General features: G+C 54.3%; 3 protein-coding genes across 8 annotated transcripts in view; 2 read left to right on the top strand and 1 right to left on the bottom strand.

Moving 5' to 3' along the window:
* The first annotated feature begins 2,508 nt into the window (after positions 1–2,508).
* On the top strand, positions 2,509–5,720 carry MCEMP1 (mast cell expressed membrane protein 1). Of its 2 annotated transcripts, none has more exons than XM_023186749.1 (7): positions 2,509–3,059; positions 3,545–3,634; positions 4,012–4,149; positions 4,261–4,311; positions 4,402–4,512; positions 4,831–4,890; positions 5,005–5,720. In XM_023186749.1, exons 1-7 carry the CDS (start codon positions 2,966–2,968, stop codon positions 5,019–5,021), a joined length of 561 nt encoding a protein of 186 aa, XP_023042517.1. In that variant the 5' UTR covers positions 2,509–2,965; the 3' UTR covers positions 5,022–5,720. The 2 variants fall into 2 exon arrangements, 1 of the variants encoding a protein (XP_023042517.1); XR_002725292.1 differs by having other exon boundaries at positions 2,700–3,059; positions 4,402–4,484; positions 5,005–5,087.
* Positions 5,721–6,693: 973 nt separating this feature from the next.
* Positions 6,694–8,730, top strand: TRAPPC5 (trafficking protein particle complex 5). 4 transcript variants are annotated; one of them, XM_023186751.2, is made up of 2 exons: positions 6,694–6,747; positions 8,114–8,730. In XM_023186751.2, exon 2 carries the CDS (start codon positions 8,129–8,131, stop codon positions 8,693–8,695), a length of 567 nt encoding a protein of 188 aa, XP_023042519.1. In that variant the 5' UTR covers positions 6,694–6,747; positions 8,114–8,128; the 3' UTR covers positions 8,696–8,730. The 4 variants fall into 4 exon arrangements, with proteins under 4 accessions (XP_023042519.1, XP_023042518.1, XP_023042521.1 ...); XM_023186750.2 differs by having other exon boundaries at positions 6,699–6,747; positions 8,111–8,730; XM_023186753.2 differs by having other exon boundaries at positions 6,733–6,918.
* A 4,363-nt stretch (positions 8,731–13,093) lies between these two features.
* FCER2 (Fc fragment of IgE receptor II) overlaps positions 13,094–16,739 on the bottom strand; it is a 14,171-nt gene continuing 10,525 nt past the window's right edge. Inside the window, exons 9-11 of one of the 2 annotated variants that reach the window (XM_023186808.2) lie at positions 14,627–14,778; positions 14,382–14,488; positions 13,094–13,666 (exon numbers count right to left, since the gene is read on the bottom strand). In XM_023186808.2, the coding sequence (XP_023042576.1) occupies positions 13,429–13,666; positions 14,382–14,488; positions 14,627–14,778 (497 nt within the window). In that variant the 3' untranslated portion in view covers positions 13,094–13,428. The remainder of the gene's footprint in view (positions 13,667–14,381; positions 14,489–14,626; positions 14,779–16,739) is intronic. The other variant, XM_023186809.2, reaches the window with a different exon arrangement.

The following is a 16,739-nucleotide window of genomic DNA, read 5'->3' as shown; positions in this document are numbered from 1 at the left end:
CGGGAGGCCGAGACGGGCGGATCACGAGGTCAGGAGATCGAGACCATCCTGGCTAACACGGTGAAACCCCGTCTCTACTAAAAATACAAAAAATTAGCCGGGCGAGGTGGCCGGCGCCTGTGGTCCCAGCTACTCGGGAGGCTGAGGCAGGAGAATGGCGTGAACCTGGGAGGCGGAGGTTGCAGTGAGCTGAGATCCAGCCACTGCACTCCAGCCTGGGCGACAGAGCAAGACTCCGTCTCAAAAAAAAAAAAAAAAAAAAAAAAAAAAATTTTGCATTTTTAGTAGAGATGGGGTTTCATCATATTGGTCAGGCTGGTCTCGAACTCCTGACCTTAGGTGATCCCCCCCCACCTCAGACTCCCAAAGTGTTGGGATTACAGGTGTGAGTCATGGCGCCTAGCCTTTTTTTTTTTTTTTTTTTACCTAAAAGGGAGAAAACTAAAATTCTCAAGACCTGCATCGTCCATCAGCAGCCTTGAGCACTCAAAAGGTAGCTAGTCTAAATTGAGGTGCTCAGTCTATACACATTTGATTTCGAAGGCTTTGTGCCAAAAAAGGAATGCAAATTAGCTCATTAATCATTTTAAAATATTACCTACATGCTGAAATGGTCATACTTTGGGTATATTATGTTAATAAAAATAGTATTAGCATTTTTTCAAATATTGACATTCTTTTAGTTGATCTCTTTTTAGCCTTTTAATGTGGCTGCTAGAAATTTTTATTTTTATTTATTTATTTTAGACAGAGTCTCCCTCTGTCGCCCAGGCTGGAGTGCAATGGCGTGATCTCAGCTCACTGCAACCTCTGCCTCCCGGGTTCAAGTGATTCTCTTGCCTCAGCCTCGCGAGCAGCTGGGATTACAGGTGCCCATCACTACACCCAGCTAATTTTTTTTGTTTTTGTTTTTGTATTTTTAGTAGAGACAGGGTTTCACCATGTTGGCCAGGCTGGTCTCGAACTCCTGACCTCAAGTGATCCACCCACCTCGACCTCCCAAACTGCTGAGATTACAGGCATGAGCCACCGCACCTGGCCAGAAAAAAATAAAAATAAAAATGTATGCCTGTAATCCCTGCACTTTGGGAGACCAAGGCTGGAGGATCAGTTGAACCCAGGAGATCAAGACCAGCCTGGACAACATAGTGAGACCCTCATCTCTTCAAAAAATAAGAAAAATTAGACCGGGCACGGTGACTCATGCCTGTAATCCCAGCACTTTTGGAGGCCGAGACGGGTGGATCACGTGAGGTCAGGAGTTCGAGACCGGGCGTGGTGGTGCATGCCTGTAATCCCAGCTACTTGGGAGGCTGAGGCAGGAGAATGACCTGAACCTGGGAGGCGGAGGTTGCAGTGAGCTGAGATGGCGCCATTGCACTCCAGCTTGGGTGACAAGAGCAAAACTCCATCTCAAAGAAGGAGAAAAACTAGCCAGGTGGAGTAGTGCCCACCTGTAATTTCAGCTACTTGGGAAGCTGACGCAGAAGGATTACTTGAGCCAGGGAAGTCAAAGCTGCAGTGAGCCATGATTGTGCTGCTGCACCCCAGCCTGGGCAACAGAGCGAAATCTTGTCTCAAAAAAAAAATTATTTAAAAAACTTTTTTTTTTTTTTTTTTTTAAAGAGATAGGATCTTGCTATGTTGCTCACGCTGGTCTCAAACTCCTGGCCTCAAATGATCCTCCAACCTCAGCCTCCTGGGTAGCTGGGACTATAGAGTGAGCCACCATACCCAGCTACTTTGTGCCTTTTGTAATCCCAGTTTTCAAGATCAGGTAAACACAAAGTGAACTAAGACACTTTCTAGATAGAGTGTGGGCATGTGAACGCATGCCTGTGTCTATTTTTCTGAGTATCACAATGTGAATAGTATGCAAATGAGTTTGTGATATGTGTCCGTGTGCAGACCTGTGTGTGTGTGTGAGAGAGAGAGAGAGACAGAAAGAGAGAGAAAGAGAGAGAGATAGAGTATCTGGGTAGATGAGCAGATGGATGGATGAGAATGAGAAACCTGGAGTTTCCAGGTGCAAAGGAAACTGTCCCTCCAGGTTTTTTACTTTTTTTGAGACAGAGTTTTGCTCTTGTCACCGAGGCTGGAGTGCAAGGGTGTGATCTCGGCTCACTGCAGCCTCCGCCTCCTGGGTTCAAGCGATTCTTCTGCCTCAGCCTCCTGAGTAGCTGGGATTACAGGTGCCCACCATCACACCCAGCTAATTTTTGTATTTTTAGTAGAGACGGGATTTCACCATGTTGGCCAGGCTGGATTCGAACTCCTGACCTCAGGTGATCCACCCACCTCAGCCTCCCAAAGTGCTGGGATTACAGGTGTGAGCCACCGCGCCCGGCCTCCTCCAGGGTTGTATAAAAGCAGGGGATTTGGGGAGGGAGGGAAGGATGTGGGTCTGTCCTCAGTCCCAGATGTGGCTGTGGTGTTCCAGTGGTTAGGTCCTGTTGCCTCACATCTGTGCTTTTCCTGCACGGGGACCTGTAGAAGTAGAACTTCTTGGGGGTGGAGCTGCGGGGTGGACCTGAGGCTGGGGGAGGAAGGTATGGGGGGGACCCAGGGGTCCTGTCTCCAAGCCTGGTTGCTCTTACCCGAAAAGTGGGGACACTGAGGTGTCACAGCTTCTCTTTTGAGACAGAGAGGAAGTAGGAGGGTGAGGCCCATCCAGGTAGACACAGACACACACAGAGACACACAGCTTCCTGTAACATTTCCGAGTGTCGAATTCCGTCTCCCGGTCTCAAGGTTTTTCTTCTTGGTCCTTCCTGAGACTTCTAGGCTCCCAAGACCCCTCTGATCAGGGCAGGGGTGAGAGTGCCCCAGGATGGGAGAGTCGTGGATCCCTGAAAAGAGGAGGCTGCTCCTTCTCTTCCCTCCCCCCACCTCCAGATTTCCTCATCGGCCTTGACACCTTCCGGTGGGTGGGGATGCGTATGGACAAATTTGTGGGCTGGGGACCATGGAAGTGGAGGAAATCTACAAGCACCAGGAAGTCAAGATGCAAGCACCAGCCTTCAAGGACAAGAAACGGGGGATCTCAGCCAAGAATCAAGGTTAGGGACCTTGAGGTGGAAGGGAGGGGTTAAGAAGGAGAGGTGTGGGGGCCGGGGGCCGTTGCTCATGTCTGTAATCCCAGCACTTGGGGAGGCTGAGGCGGGAGGATTGCGTGAGCCCAGTCGGTGGAGACTGGCCTGGGCAACATAGGGAGACACTGTGTGTAAAAAAATAAAAATAAAAAAAGAAGAAGAGGTTCAGATGGGAGAGGTAAGGGGTTAAAGGTGGGGGCCGGGGGCTCCTTTCCTTCCAAGGTGTGTGTGCGTGTGTGTGTGTGTGTGTGTGTATGTGTGCTGTAATCACTCAAACCCTCACACACCCGCTCTGCTTAACCAAAAAGCAGATTTTAGCTTCTCACTCCTTATCTTTCACCCCCTACAATTTATTGACTGCAAAGGGTTGGGTAAAACAAGATCCCGGGTCCCCTCTCTACACCACAGAGCTCTGAGCAGGTCTCCAAACCCTCCCACTGCCCTCCACACAGGTGCCCATGACCCAGACTATGAGAATATCACCTTGGCCTTCAGAAACCAGGACCATGGGAAGGGTGGTCATTCACGACCCACGAGTCAAGGTGAGCAGACACTCACCTGCTCACATCCCATCACCTTGGGAAGGGGCAGGTGGGCAGGCAACTGCAGGGCCCCCGGGGCTGCGTGGACGGGAGGAGGCGATGGGGAAGGAAGAGGTGACAGCTGTTGATGTGATAATGAGGTCTGTTGATGATGACAATGTTGGGGAATGCTGGTGAGGGGGTCTGTGATGGTGACGGTGTTAGATCGCTGAGAGTGGCTGCTGGCGGCGGTGTTGTTGACAATGACGGCAAGCTGCATGACCACAGCTGCTGACGGTTTCAGGAGGAGCGAGGTACCCATGGTGTTAGAGACAGTGAGGATGGTTTGAGTGGCGGTGCTGGCCCCTCAAGGTCACTTCACTGCCTCTCTGCTCCAGTCCCAGCCCAGGGCAGGCCACCCTCAGACCCCACCCAGGTCCCCCGCTGGTTGTACAGAGCCATCCTGAGCCTGTACATCCTCCTGGCCCTGGCCTTTGTCCTCTGCATCATCCTGTCGGCCTTCATCATGATGAAGAGTGAGTACTTCTTGGGAGGATGGTGCTGGGGGGGGCCCTAGACTTTCTCCCTTGTCCCTCTCTCTCTCTCTCCCTGGGTGCTTCAAGGATTTTCCTGCCCCTCCTGAACAGATGCTGAGATGTCCAAGCAGCTGCGGGGCTTTGAAACAGAGCTTTGGAATGGTGAGCAGAGGGTCTGAGGGAGACCCATGGGGTCACGGTGGGGGTCTGGAGAGGGATGGATGCACAGACACCCCTGTTTCATGCCCTCAGTCTCAAACTCCATGCAAGCATGCGAAGAGAGACAGAAAGTCTGGAAGTCTGTTCAGAGCAGCATCATCATGGTCAGGAGCAAGGTGGATAAATTAGAGACGCAATTAGCAGGTGCCTGTGTAGTCTCGCCTTCTGTGGGGGAAATTTGTCACCAATGCCTGGCACTGAGCTGGGGGCAGGGAATTCAGGGAAGGAGATAGCCGGGGTCCTACCCTCCCAAAGCTCAAGTTGTGGAGAGGCAATGGGTGTTACCCTCTGGGTCGCTCTGCAGGTATTTAAAGGCTCCTGGGAACCCCAAATCCACGGGCTCTGCTGTACCCCAGGGTGGGTGTGGGGCAGGGAGGGGGCTTCCAAGGAAGGTGGGGGCTTTGTTTGAGGCTCCACCACAGCTTGACGTATCTGTTCCCACCCAACCCTCCCCGGCCCCAGACATAAGAAACGTTGACATGAAGGTACAGGAAATCTTGGAGTTGCTGCAGACAAAGCCACGTAAGTTGGCGCCCCGAGGGGAGGTGGAGGAGGGTGGGTGGGACTTTGGATTTAGCCCCAGTTCCTCTCCCAGGGGCGGGATCTGCCTCACTGTAGGTCTCTCCCCATCCCCAGAGTCCTCACCTCAATAAATGAGAGAACATTGTGGCAGCCAAAGCTAAAGCTTGGAAGACGGGGCTGCATCTGCTAATGAAGACCGGAAATGACCCTCCTCCAGCCTAATGTGAACCTGCCCTTCGTCCCACATATAGAAAACCTCGAGTCATGGTGAATGAGTGTCTCGGAGCTGCCCGTGTGTGTGTACACCTGCGTGCGTGTGTGTGCGCGTGTGTGCGTGCGCGTGTGTGCGCGTGTGTGTGCATTTTGCAAAGGGTGGACATTTCAGTGTATTCTCCAGAAAGGTGATGAATGAATAGAACTGAGAGTCACAGTGAGTGTGGCGTGCATGTCTGTGTCACGTGACATACGTGAGTCTCGGCATGTCACGGTGGGTGGCTGTGTCTGAGGACCTCCAGCAGGTGTCACTCTGAGTGTGGGTGTTGCTGACATGCCTTGCACGGGCCTGTCTCCCTGTTTGTGTAAACATACCCGAGTGTACTGCAGCGTGTTTTGTGTCTACACATGTCATAGTGGGGGAGATGTATCTCTGTACATGTAGGTGTCGCCGTGTGTGCCCTGTCACTATCTGTGCCTGGGTGAATGGCTGTGTCATTATGAGTGTGCCAAGTTATGCCACGCTGTGTGCTCAGGGCACATGCACACAGTCATTTATCTCTGCACTCACATTTTGTGACTCATGAAGATAAATAAAGTCAAGGGAAAACAGCGTCGCTATGGGACCTGTTATTGGGGCAACTGGAGGGGCTTTGGGACCTGGGGAGAGGGAGAGTCTGCACGTGACAATGACCCCGGGGCACAAGGGTGGGCGAGACTGGGTGCCCTGCGTGAGTACCTGTATGTCTGTGAATGAGTAACTCATTCCCTGTGTCCCAGAGTGGGTGCCCCTGAGTGTACATCTCCCTGAGTGTACCTGGGCCCACGGATATATACAAACCCCAAGCGTGTACCCATGTGTGTAATCGTGCCCGGGAGTGCATCTATGCCACTGAGCATGCATCCATGAGTGTACATGACTCTAATGTACTATGTCCACCGCTCATGCATGCACTTTATTTTTTTGTTTTGTTTTGTTTTTTGAGACAGGGTCTTCCTCTGTCACCCATGCTGGAGGGCAGTGGTACGATCATGACTCATTGCAGCCTCGACCTCCTGGGCTCAGGCGATCCTCCTGCCTCAGCCTCCCGAGTAGCTGGGATTACAGGTTCACGCCACCACACCTGGCTAATTTTTTTTTTAAAGAGGTCGGGGTCTCACTATGTTGACCAGGTTGGTCTCAAACTCCTGGCCCTAAGTGATTCTCCCACCTCCGTCTCCGAAAATGCTGGGGTTACACGCGGGAGCCACCGCGCCCGGCCATATGGATGCACTTAAGACGATTGAACCCATTCCCAAGGGCATAGGAGTGTCTGGAAACGTGAACAGGTGTGTCCATGTGCAAGGGTATACATGGGTCCATTGTCATACGCGTGCCCTGAGCAGATGACTAGGCCTGCAAGCGTCCCCTCCAGCGTGGGCCACCCAGAGTCAGCGAGACCCTGACCACGCGCGGAGCAGCGATCACAGCCGCGGGCCAAGTCCCGGGGTCCAGCTCCACGGACTCGCGCGCCCCCGTGCGGTCGCTTTTGGGCACCGCCGCACGCGCCCCGCCCACACCCCTGGTCCGTCGCGCGCCTGCGCACGCAGCGCCTTTTACGGCGCCGTAAAGCAGCTCTGCCCAGCCGAAGGCTGCAGTTCCTGGTGAGACCCTGCCTGCCCCTCTTACCCGCGCCGGGCCTTGTGAGCTCCCGACCCCTTCCCCGCGGGCCTGTAGGTCCCGGGCTGGGGTCTTGGCGTCCGCGATCCCGGGTCCGCTCGCTCCGGCCCCCTTCAGGAGGCTGCGAGGAGGGTGGGTTTCTCCCCATTGTAGAGGTACGGGGCGAGAGTCGCGGGGCCCTGTACCTGCGGCGGTTCAGCTCACTTCAGCCCGCATCGCAGCCCTGTGGTGGGGTCTTAACGATCCCCCTCTCATCTCGCGCGCCCACGGCCCTCGCCACGGACGGATCTGCATGCTGGGGCTGGGGCGACCCGGAGACCCTGGGACCTCCCTCCCCTCGCCGCTAGTTCTCCCACCTCCCACGCAGACCTCGTTGGGGTCGGCTCAGCATCCACAGACCTCCCCATGCATGGTGGGGGTGGGTTCTCAGCTGCGTCTCCAAACCCATCTCGGCGCCCGTCCCCTACCCCATTTCTCTCCAGGCGCCCCCTGCCCCATCTCCCTCTCCCTGCACCGACAGCTGATGGGAGGACCACAGTTGCTCAGCATCCAGCTTCCTCTCTGGAGAGCACGGGGGTGGGAGGCTCCCGACACCTCTGGGCCCCTTCTCCCAGCCTTCAGAACCCAGGCCCATTCGCGTCTCAAAGGACGAAGGGTTCCTGCGTGACGCATCGGAGCTGCCTGAGGGCTTGGGGTTGGGGATTCCCCGCTCCTTCTGCCTGGCCCCACGGATCTCACCCGTTCAAGCCCCCAACCCTCCTGGCCTTGGTCTTGACATGCTCCTATCCCACTCCCACCCTCCACCCCCTTTATTCTGGCTTTCCACAGGAGGCGGGCAGGAAAGTTCCCGAGGGTCGTCAGTGCTGGAGCGCATGACGGGGCAGGGGCGACTGCCCATATCCCCTTGTGGTAACTCATCTCTGTCACCTCCCTGCCCTAGATCTGACGCCCCTGCCCCCATGCACTAGTTTTCTAGTTACTCCCGTAGGTGGCGGAGCGGGCAGGAAGGCGCTTTTCGCAATTGAACAGTCTGCGTGCCCGAGAGTTAGGTGGTTTCCGGCGCCCTCTTCTGTTCCCCCTCGTGTCTCTCCTCCCACCTTGTCCCTACTCCTGCTGGCTTGCTGCCTGCCGAGGGTGTAAGCCTCCCCACTTCCCTGATTTATCTGGTTACATGTAATCGAGGCGTGTTTTACGCGCATCTCTTTGCACGTGGGAAGTCGGCACTGGAGCACACAACGGTGGCGTGGGGCGAGGGTGTCCCAGGGCCCCTGGTGGTTCTCCCTTCTTCCCTCCCCGCCTGGTCCCCTTCCCAGTTGCCCCTGACACCCGCGCTTCTTGGTCTCCCAGCAGGGCGGCGGCGGCGCCATGGAGGCGCGCTTCACGCGCGGGAAGTCGGCACTGCTGGAGCGCGCGCTGGCGCGGCCGCGCACGGAGGTGAGCCTGAGCGCCTTCGCACTGCTGTTCTCTGAGCTGGTGCAGCACTGCCAGAGCCGCGTCTTCTCAGTGGCCGAGCTGCAGGCGCGCCTGGCCGCGCTGGGCCGCCAGGTGGGCGCGCGCGTGCTGGATGCGCTGGTGGCGCGCGAAAAGGGTGCACGGCGTGAGACCAAGGTGCTGGGCGCGTTGCTCTTCGTCAAAGGTGCCGTGTGGAAGGCGCTCTTCGGCAAGGAGGCGGACAAGCTGGAGCAGGCCAACGATGACGCGCGTACCTTCTACATCATCGAGCGCGAGCCGCTCATCAACACCTACATCTCCGTGCCCAAGGAGAACAGCACGCTCAACTGCGCCAGCTTCACGGCGGGCATCGTGGAGGCGGTGCTCACACACAGCGGCTTCCCTGCCAAGGTCACGGCGCACTGGCACAAGGGCACCACGCTCATGATCAAGTTCGAGGAGGCAGTCATCGCTCGAGACCGGGCCCTGGAGGGCCGCTGACCCTGCTGGAGATAAAGGATACAGAGAGCCCCCTCTCCAAGTGTGTCTTGTGTCTTGTGTGGGGGCCTCAGATCCACTCAGTACCTTGAGCCACAGCCCTGCCCCAGGCTGGGGAGGGAGACCAGGTCCAAATGTGTTTACAACAGAGTGGGGGTGGTGGGGGTGGGCCTGGCCATAGGGTTGGGGGGTTGAGTGAGGCCAGGGGTGGTGGGAAGAAACAAACTGGACAGAAGGATTTGGTGGGAAATGCTGGCAGGTTCTGGAATCATGGTTGGAGGATGTCTGCAGGTGTTAGGGGGCATGGGGTTCTGGGAGACCATCAGGCCGAGACAGACTCCTTTAGACTTGTGGGCGAAGTGCCAGATGGGCAATATTTTATGCCATTAGTCTTTATTTTTTATTTGTTGAGATAGAGTCTTGCTCTGTCACCCAGGCTGGAGTGCAGTGGCACCATCTCACCTCACTGCAACCTCCAACTCTGGGGTTCACACGATCCTCCTGCCTCAGCTTCCCAAGTAGCTGGGATTACAGGCGCCCACTATCACACCTGGCTAATCTTTGTATTTTTAGTAGAGATGGGGTTTCACCATGTTGGTCAGGCTGGTGTTGAACTCCTGACCTCAGGTGATCCGCCCACTTAAGTCTCCCAAAGTGCTGGGATTACAGGCGTGAGCCACTGTGCTCGGCCGCCATGTGGTTTTGTCCCATTACTCTGCCTACGTATTGAAAGCAACCACAGACAACATGTAAAGGAGTGGGTGTCACCATGTGCCTAGAAAACAGGCTGAGGGGAATTGTTTGCCTTCGTCCCTCATTTATTTTATTTTTCAGAGACAGGGTTTTGTTCTGTCACCCAGGCTAGAGTACAGTGGCACAGTCATAGCTCACTGCAGCCATGAACTCCTGGGCTCAAGCAATCCACCCGCCCCAGCCTCCCAAGTAGCTGGGACCACAGGTGCACACCACCACGGCCAGCTAATTTTTAAAAAATTTTTGTAGAGATGGGCGGGGGGGGGGGGGGTCTCACTAGGTTGCCCTAGGCTGGTCTCGAACTCTTGACCTCAAGCGATCTTCCCGCCTCGGCCTCCCTAAGTGCTGGGGTTACAGGTGTGAGCCAAATCGAAGTGTGTTCTGTAGATCAGCAGTAGCAGCATCAACGGGGAGTTGGTCCATAATGCAGTCTCAGGCCCACCCCAGAGCTGCTGAATCTGGGGCTGCAGTTTAGCCAGGCCCCCAGGGGATTCCTGGGGACCTTAGATTGAGATGCAGGCTTTAGGGTATCAGAATCGCCAGGAGGGGCTGGGTGCAATGGCTCACGCCTGTAATCCCAACACTTTGGGAGGCTGAGGCAGGTGGATCACGTGAAGTCAGAAGTTCAAGACCAGCCTGGCTAACATGATGAAACCCCGTCTCTACTAAAAATACAAAACATTAGCTGGGTGTGGTGGCACGTGCCTGTAATCCCAGCTACTTGGGAGGCTGAGGCAGGAGAATCGCTCAAACCCAGGAGGTGGAGGTTGCAGTGAGCCGAGACTACGCCATTGCACTCCAGCCTGGGCAACAAGAGTGAAACTCCAACTAAAAAAAAAAAGGCGCAGTGGCTCACGCCTGTAATCCTAGCACTTTGGGAGGCTGAGGCAGGCGGATCATGAGGTCTAGGAGGATCACGAGGAGTTCGAGACCAGCTCGGCTAATATGGTGAAACCTTGTCTGTACTAAAAATACAAAAATTAGCTGGGCATGGAGGTGCATGCCTGTAATCCCAGCTACTTGGGAGGCTGAGACAGGAGAATCGTTTGAATCTGGGAGGCGGAGGTTGTAGTAAGCCGAGATCACACCACTGCCCTCCAGCCTAGGCGACAGAGTGAGACTCCATCTCAAAAAAAAAAAAAAAAGAATGGCCAGGAGGGCTTGTTGCAACCCAGGTAGCGGGGCTGTACCCCCAGAGTTCCAGATTCTGAAGCTTTGAGGTGTGCCTGAGAATGTGCAGTTCTAACAAGTTCCCAGGAGCCACTGATGCCCTGGGACTACCCTTTGAGAACTGTGGCTCTGGAGACCTCCCTGTCAAAGTCCAGAACTGTCTGGAGGCTTATTTTATATATATATAATTAATTATATATAAATTATATATATTATATATTTATATAAATAATATATATTGTATTTATATGTAAATATATATAAATATATAAAATATATATTATTTATAATATATAAAATATATATAGTACATATATATATTTGAGATGGAGTCTTGCTGTGACGCCCAGGCTGGAGCACAGTGGCGCAGTCTTGGCTCACTGCAACCTCTGCCTCCCAGGTTCAAGCCATTCTCCTACCTCAGTCTCCTGAGTAGCTGGGATTACAGGCATCCATCACCACACCTGGTTAATTTTTTGTATTTTTAGTAGAGATGGGGTTTCACTGTGTGGGCCAGTCTGGTTAATACTTTAATTTTAAAGTCCAGGATGATACAAACACATTTTCCTTGTTTAAAAAAATAAAATAAGTGGGGTGCAGTGGTGCACGCCTGGAGTCCCAGCTAGTCAGGAGGCTGAGGCAGGAGGATCGCTTGAGGCAGGGGTTGGAGTCCAGCCTGGGTAACATAGTGAAACCTTGTCTGAAAAAATTTGAAATAAGGCCGGGCGTGGCGGCTTATGTCTGTAATCACAGCAGTTTGGGAGGCCAAGGTGAGCAGATCACTTGAGGCTGGAAGTTCGAGACCAACCTGGTCAATATGGCAAAACCCATCTTTACTAAAAATACAAAAATTAGCTGGGTGTGGGGACGGGCACCTGGAATCCCAGCTACTTGGGAGGCTAAGGCGGGAGGATCACTTGAACCTGGAAGGCAGAGGTTGAAATGAGCCAAGATCACGCCACTGGCACTCCAGCCTCGGTGACAGAGTGAGACCCTGTCTTAGAAAAAAGCAAAAAAAGTAATGTATTACACCTCAGGCAATTTTCCTTTCTCTTTTTGTTCACCACACTTGGTTCCTGATCGCTCCTCCTCCCCAAGAAGAGTCCTTCCAGATTTTGTTGTTGTTGTTGTTTTCTTTGAGACCGAGTCTTGCTCAGTCGCCCAGGCTGGATTGCAGTGGCGCGATCTCGGCTCACTGCAAGCTCCGCCTCCCAGGTTCCTGCCATTCTCCTGCCTCAGCCTCCCAAGTAGCTGGGACTACAGGTGCCCGCCACCTCGCCCGGCTAATTTTTTGTATTCTTTAGTAGAGACGGGTTTCACCGTGTTAGCCAGGATGGTCTTGATCTCCTGACCTCGTGATCCGCCCGTCTCGGCCTCCCAAAGTGCTGGGATTACAGGCTTGAGCCACTGCGCCCTGCCTTTTTTTTTTTTTGAGACGGAGTCTCACTCTGTTGCCCAGGCTGGAGTGCAGTGGCGCGATCCTGGCTCACTGCAACCTCTGCCTGGGAGACCTCTGGCTCCCAGGTTCAAGCAATTCTCCTGCCTAAACTTCCAAGTAACTGGGATTATAGGCACATGCCACCATGCCTGGTTAATTTTTGTATTTTTTAAAGTAGAGATGGGGTTTCACTATGTTGGCCAGGCTGGTCTCGAACTCCTGGTCTCAAGTGATCAGCCCACTTCAGCCTCCCAAAGTGCTGAGATTACAGGCATGAGCCACCATGTCTGCTTGCTCCCAATTTTCTTTCTTTCTTTTTTTTTTTTCCTTTTATTTTTTTTAGTTGCGGTCTCACTCTGTCGCCCAGGCTGGAGTGCAGTGGCACAATCTGGGGTCACTGCAACCTCCGCCTCCCAGGTTCAAGCACTTTTCCTGCCTCAGCCTCCTGAGTAGCTAGGATTACAGGTATGTGCCACCACGCCCAGTGAATTTTGTATTTTTTTGTTTTTTGGTTTTTGAGATGGAGTCTCGCTCTGTCACCCAGGCTGGAGTGCAGTGGCACAATCTCCGCTCACTACAAGCTCCGCCTCCTGGGTTCACACCATTCTTCTGCCTCAGCCTCCCCAGCAGCTGGGACTACAGGCGCATGCCACCACGCCCGGCTAGTTTTTTGTATTTTTAGTAGAGACGGGTGTTTCACCGTGTTAGCCAGGATGGCCTCGATCTCCTGACCTTGTGATCTGCCCGCCTCGGCCTCCCAAAGTGCTGGGATTACAGGCATGAGCCACTACGCCCAGCCGAATTTTTGTATTTTTAATAGAGATGGAGTTTTGCCATGTTGGCCAGGCTGGTCTCGAACTCCTGACTTCAGATGATTCGCCTGCCTTGGCCTCCCAAAGTGTTGGAACTACAGGCATGAGCCACCACACCTGGACAAAGATCTGATGTCCCAACCTTCAAAGGTGGTTTCAGGCATCAGACTCTGGAATTCCCAGCTGCCACTTGCCATACCCAGAGACCAGACCCAGCCAGGCCTCCAAGAAGGAGACAAATGTGGGGGGCCATCATTGCCCCATTTTATTGATGCAGGCTGGACAGGAGGACTCGCCACCTGAGCTGGGGTACTGAGGTCCTGGGGTGCTGAGGACATGGGGCTGCATCTGGAGAGGGTGGTGTTTGGGGGCACTCCCATGTGGAGAGGAAACTGTTGGGGGACATTCCTGGGAAGGCAGGGGCCACAGAGGAGCCAGAGATGTATCAGCTGCCTCCGTTTGGGTGGCAGAAAATGTCACGGGGATCTTTCAGCCACAAACAGGCGTTTAGGCCGTGGCTGGGGGTCTTCAGGGTCTCGCTCTAGGCCTGGCTGTATCCATGCTCAAGAGTGGAGAGGGGCAGAGGGGGCGGGCAGGCGGCCGTCAGGGCCCGATCTTGATTCGGGTCCCAGGGACTCTGTGGAACCTTCACTGGCTGGCGGCACACACGTGGCCAGCCGGTCGCACACCCAGGCGCCCAGCTTACGGTCACAGAAGGCGTTGTTCCAGTGGCTGGAGCCCCGCATCATCACGCAGTCCTTGCCCTGGCTCTGGCTGGTGGGCTCCCCTGGAGCCCAGTTGCTGGAGCAAAAGGCTTTGGGGTCAGGGAATGGGGCAGGGAGAAGGGGCCCAGTCCCCGGCAGCCTGGACACAGCCCTCTGAGTCTGCACCCTCCCTTCTCACCCCAGGTTCCCCCATCCTGAGTCTGTGCCTGGGGACCTGTACTTCATTTTGGTGCCCCGTACCCTGCAGCCCAAGACTCACCCTTATTTTATTTATTTATTTTTGTTGTTGTTTAGACAGAATCGCTCTGTCGCCCAGGCTGGAGTGCAGTACGTGATCTCGGCTCATTGCAACCTCCACCTCCTGGGTTCAAGTGATTCTCCTGCCTCAGCCTCCCAAATAGCTGGGATTACAGGCTCCTGCCACCATGTCTGGCTAATTTTTGTATTTTTAGTAGAGAGGGGTTTCGCCATGTTGACCAGGCTGGTCTTGAACTCCTGGCAGGTGATCCACCCACCTCGGCCTCCCATAGTGCTGGGATGACAGGCAAGAGCCACCTGCCTGGCCAAGACTCACCCTTCTAATCTGTGCCCCTTCCTCTATATCTCCTCTTCCAGGTCAGAGAAGCCTTGGCCAGGTCCCCCCACCCCCACTGGCGTCGTCCTCCTCCCCCGCACCCTACAGACCCTTCTCTCTGAGCCCTCACCCGTTTCCCAGTGCAGTTTATTCAGGGAGCTCCTCCCTTCACCGTATTTCCGCCTCCTCCCCTGGATCCCAGAGGCCCCCTCCTCACCTGTAGTCCACGGGGCTCCCGTCCACCCAGATAAACTCCCCCTTCAGGTTCAAGTTCCGAAGGCCAATCCAGGAGCCGGTGCGGCTGGCATGCTTGGTCAGGAAGTCCTGGAGGGCAGGACAGGGCTGGAGGACTGGAGACGTGCCCGGGGCCTTCCAGCCCACTTCGAGAGGTTGGGTAGAGTGGGGCGGGGGTCCCCCCACCTTCGCCGTGCTGCCCACCACCTCTGCAGAGCCCGGGCCCACCTGCTCCTCCGGGCTGTGGATGCTGACCAGCTGCCCTTCCATGTCCTCACAGGCGTACCGGGCGTGGAGCCACTGCTTGGTGCCCTTGCCGAAGTAGTAGCACTTCCGTTGGAAATTGATCCACATTTCAGGGCACGTGTTGCACACAAAGCCTGGGGTGGAGAAGAGGCTCAGGGGTGGTGCCAAGGGAGGTGCCATGGGCACCCTGGGCAGAGTAGGTGGCGGTGCCTCTCCTAGGGCCACTCCTGGGGGTCCCAGCTAAAAGCAGACACACCGCAGGACCTAACAGACGGCCTCCTGGGTTCTGTTGTTTGCTGGAGCTGTGATGCCAACCAGTTCCATAGCAGAGGCACCTCAGCCACCGTGGCCACAAACACCTTCACGGTTAGCAGAGCATGGTGTCGACTATCAACACCTCAACCACCGTCAGCATCTCCACAAACACCTCATGGCCAGAAGCACCACAAGCACCAACACTGTCACCACACATTCAGGTCCAACATGGTCAACACCATGCCACAAACACACTCTCGTCCAACAACACTTCAACCACCGTCATCACCACAGACACCTCCCAGCTAGAGGTTCCTCAACCACCAGCACCATCACCACAAACGCATTCACGTCCAGCAACACTTCAACCACCGTCATCACCACAGACACCTCCCAGCTAGAGGCCCCTCAACCATCAACACCATGGCCACAAACACACTCATGTCCAATAATATTTCTTTTTCTTTCTTTCTTTTTTTTTTTTTTTTTTTGAGACAGAGTCTCGCTCTGTTGCCCAGGCTGGAGTGCAGAGGCGTGATCTTGGCTCACTGCAAGCTCTGCCTCCCGGGTTCAAGCGGTTCTCCTGCCTCAGTATCTTGAGTAGCTGGGATTACAGGTGCCCACCACCATGCCCTGCTAATTTTTGTATTTTTGGTAGAGGCGGGGTTTCACTATGTTGGTCAGGCTGGTCTCAAACTCCTGACCTCAGGTGATCTGCCTGCCTCAGCCTCCCAAAGTGCTGGGATTACAGGCGTGAGCCACCGCGCCCGGCCCAGTAATATTTCAACCACCGTCATCACCACAGACACCTCACAGCTAGAAATCCTTGAACCATCAACACCATGATCACAAACACCTTCATATCCAACAATAGTTCAACCACCGTCATCACAGACACCTCACAGCTAGATGCCCCTCAACCATCACCACCATGACCAGAAATGCATTCATGTCCAACAACACTTCAACCACCATCGCCACAAGCACCACCATGGCCAGAAGCCCTTCAACTGTCATTCTCATCACCTTAAATCCACCATGGCTTGGGAACTCTTCAATCACCAACACCATGACCACATCACCAGCTCCACCGTCAGCAGCACCTCAGCCACACATCCCATCACCACAAATGCTTCACAGTGAGCAGAGCAGCAATCACTAATACCATCGCCATCAACACCCTAGTTAGAAGTGCCTCAACTGCCACCAACATCACCATAAATCCATCCATGGCGAGCAACACTTTGATCCCAACATTACCACCACATCACCAGTTCCACAGCCAGCAGCACCTCAGTCACAAGCACCATCGCCAACAGCACTTTGATCACCCTCATCACCTCAAACGCCTCATGCCAGCAGCACTTCAACCACCAACACCAGCACCACAAATAGCACATGGCCAAAAATGCCACCAACACCATCATCACAAATGCCTCACAGCCAGCTGAACATCAGTCACCAACATCATCTCCACAAACGCCTCCTCAACAACTATTATCATCACCATAAATACACCCATAGCCAGCAACACCCCAGTCACCAACACCATGACCACATCGCCAGTTCCACAGCCAGCAACACTGCAACCGCAAACACTGTCACCACAAATACCTCACAACTAGAAGCACCTCAACCACCAGCACTATCACCACAAATGCATTCACGTCCATCAGCACATCAACTACCAACACCATCACCACAAACACATTCACGTCCATCAACACATCAGCTACCAACACCATCACCACAAACACATTCACGTCCGTCAACACATCAACTACCAACACCATCGCCGCGAACACATTCACGTCCGTCAGCACATCAGCTACCAACACCA

Source organism: Piliocolobus tephrosceles, chromosome 21, assembly GCF_002776525.5.
Source record: "Piliocolobus tephrosceles isolate RC106 chromosome 21, ASM277652v3, whole genome shotgun sequence".
Classification (NCBI taxonomy): Eukaryota; Metazoa; Chordata; class Mammalia; order Primates; family Cercopithecidae; genus Piliocolobus; species Piliocolobus tephrosceles.
This window is presented reverse-complemented; position numbering and strand designations above follow the sequence as displayed.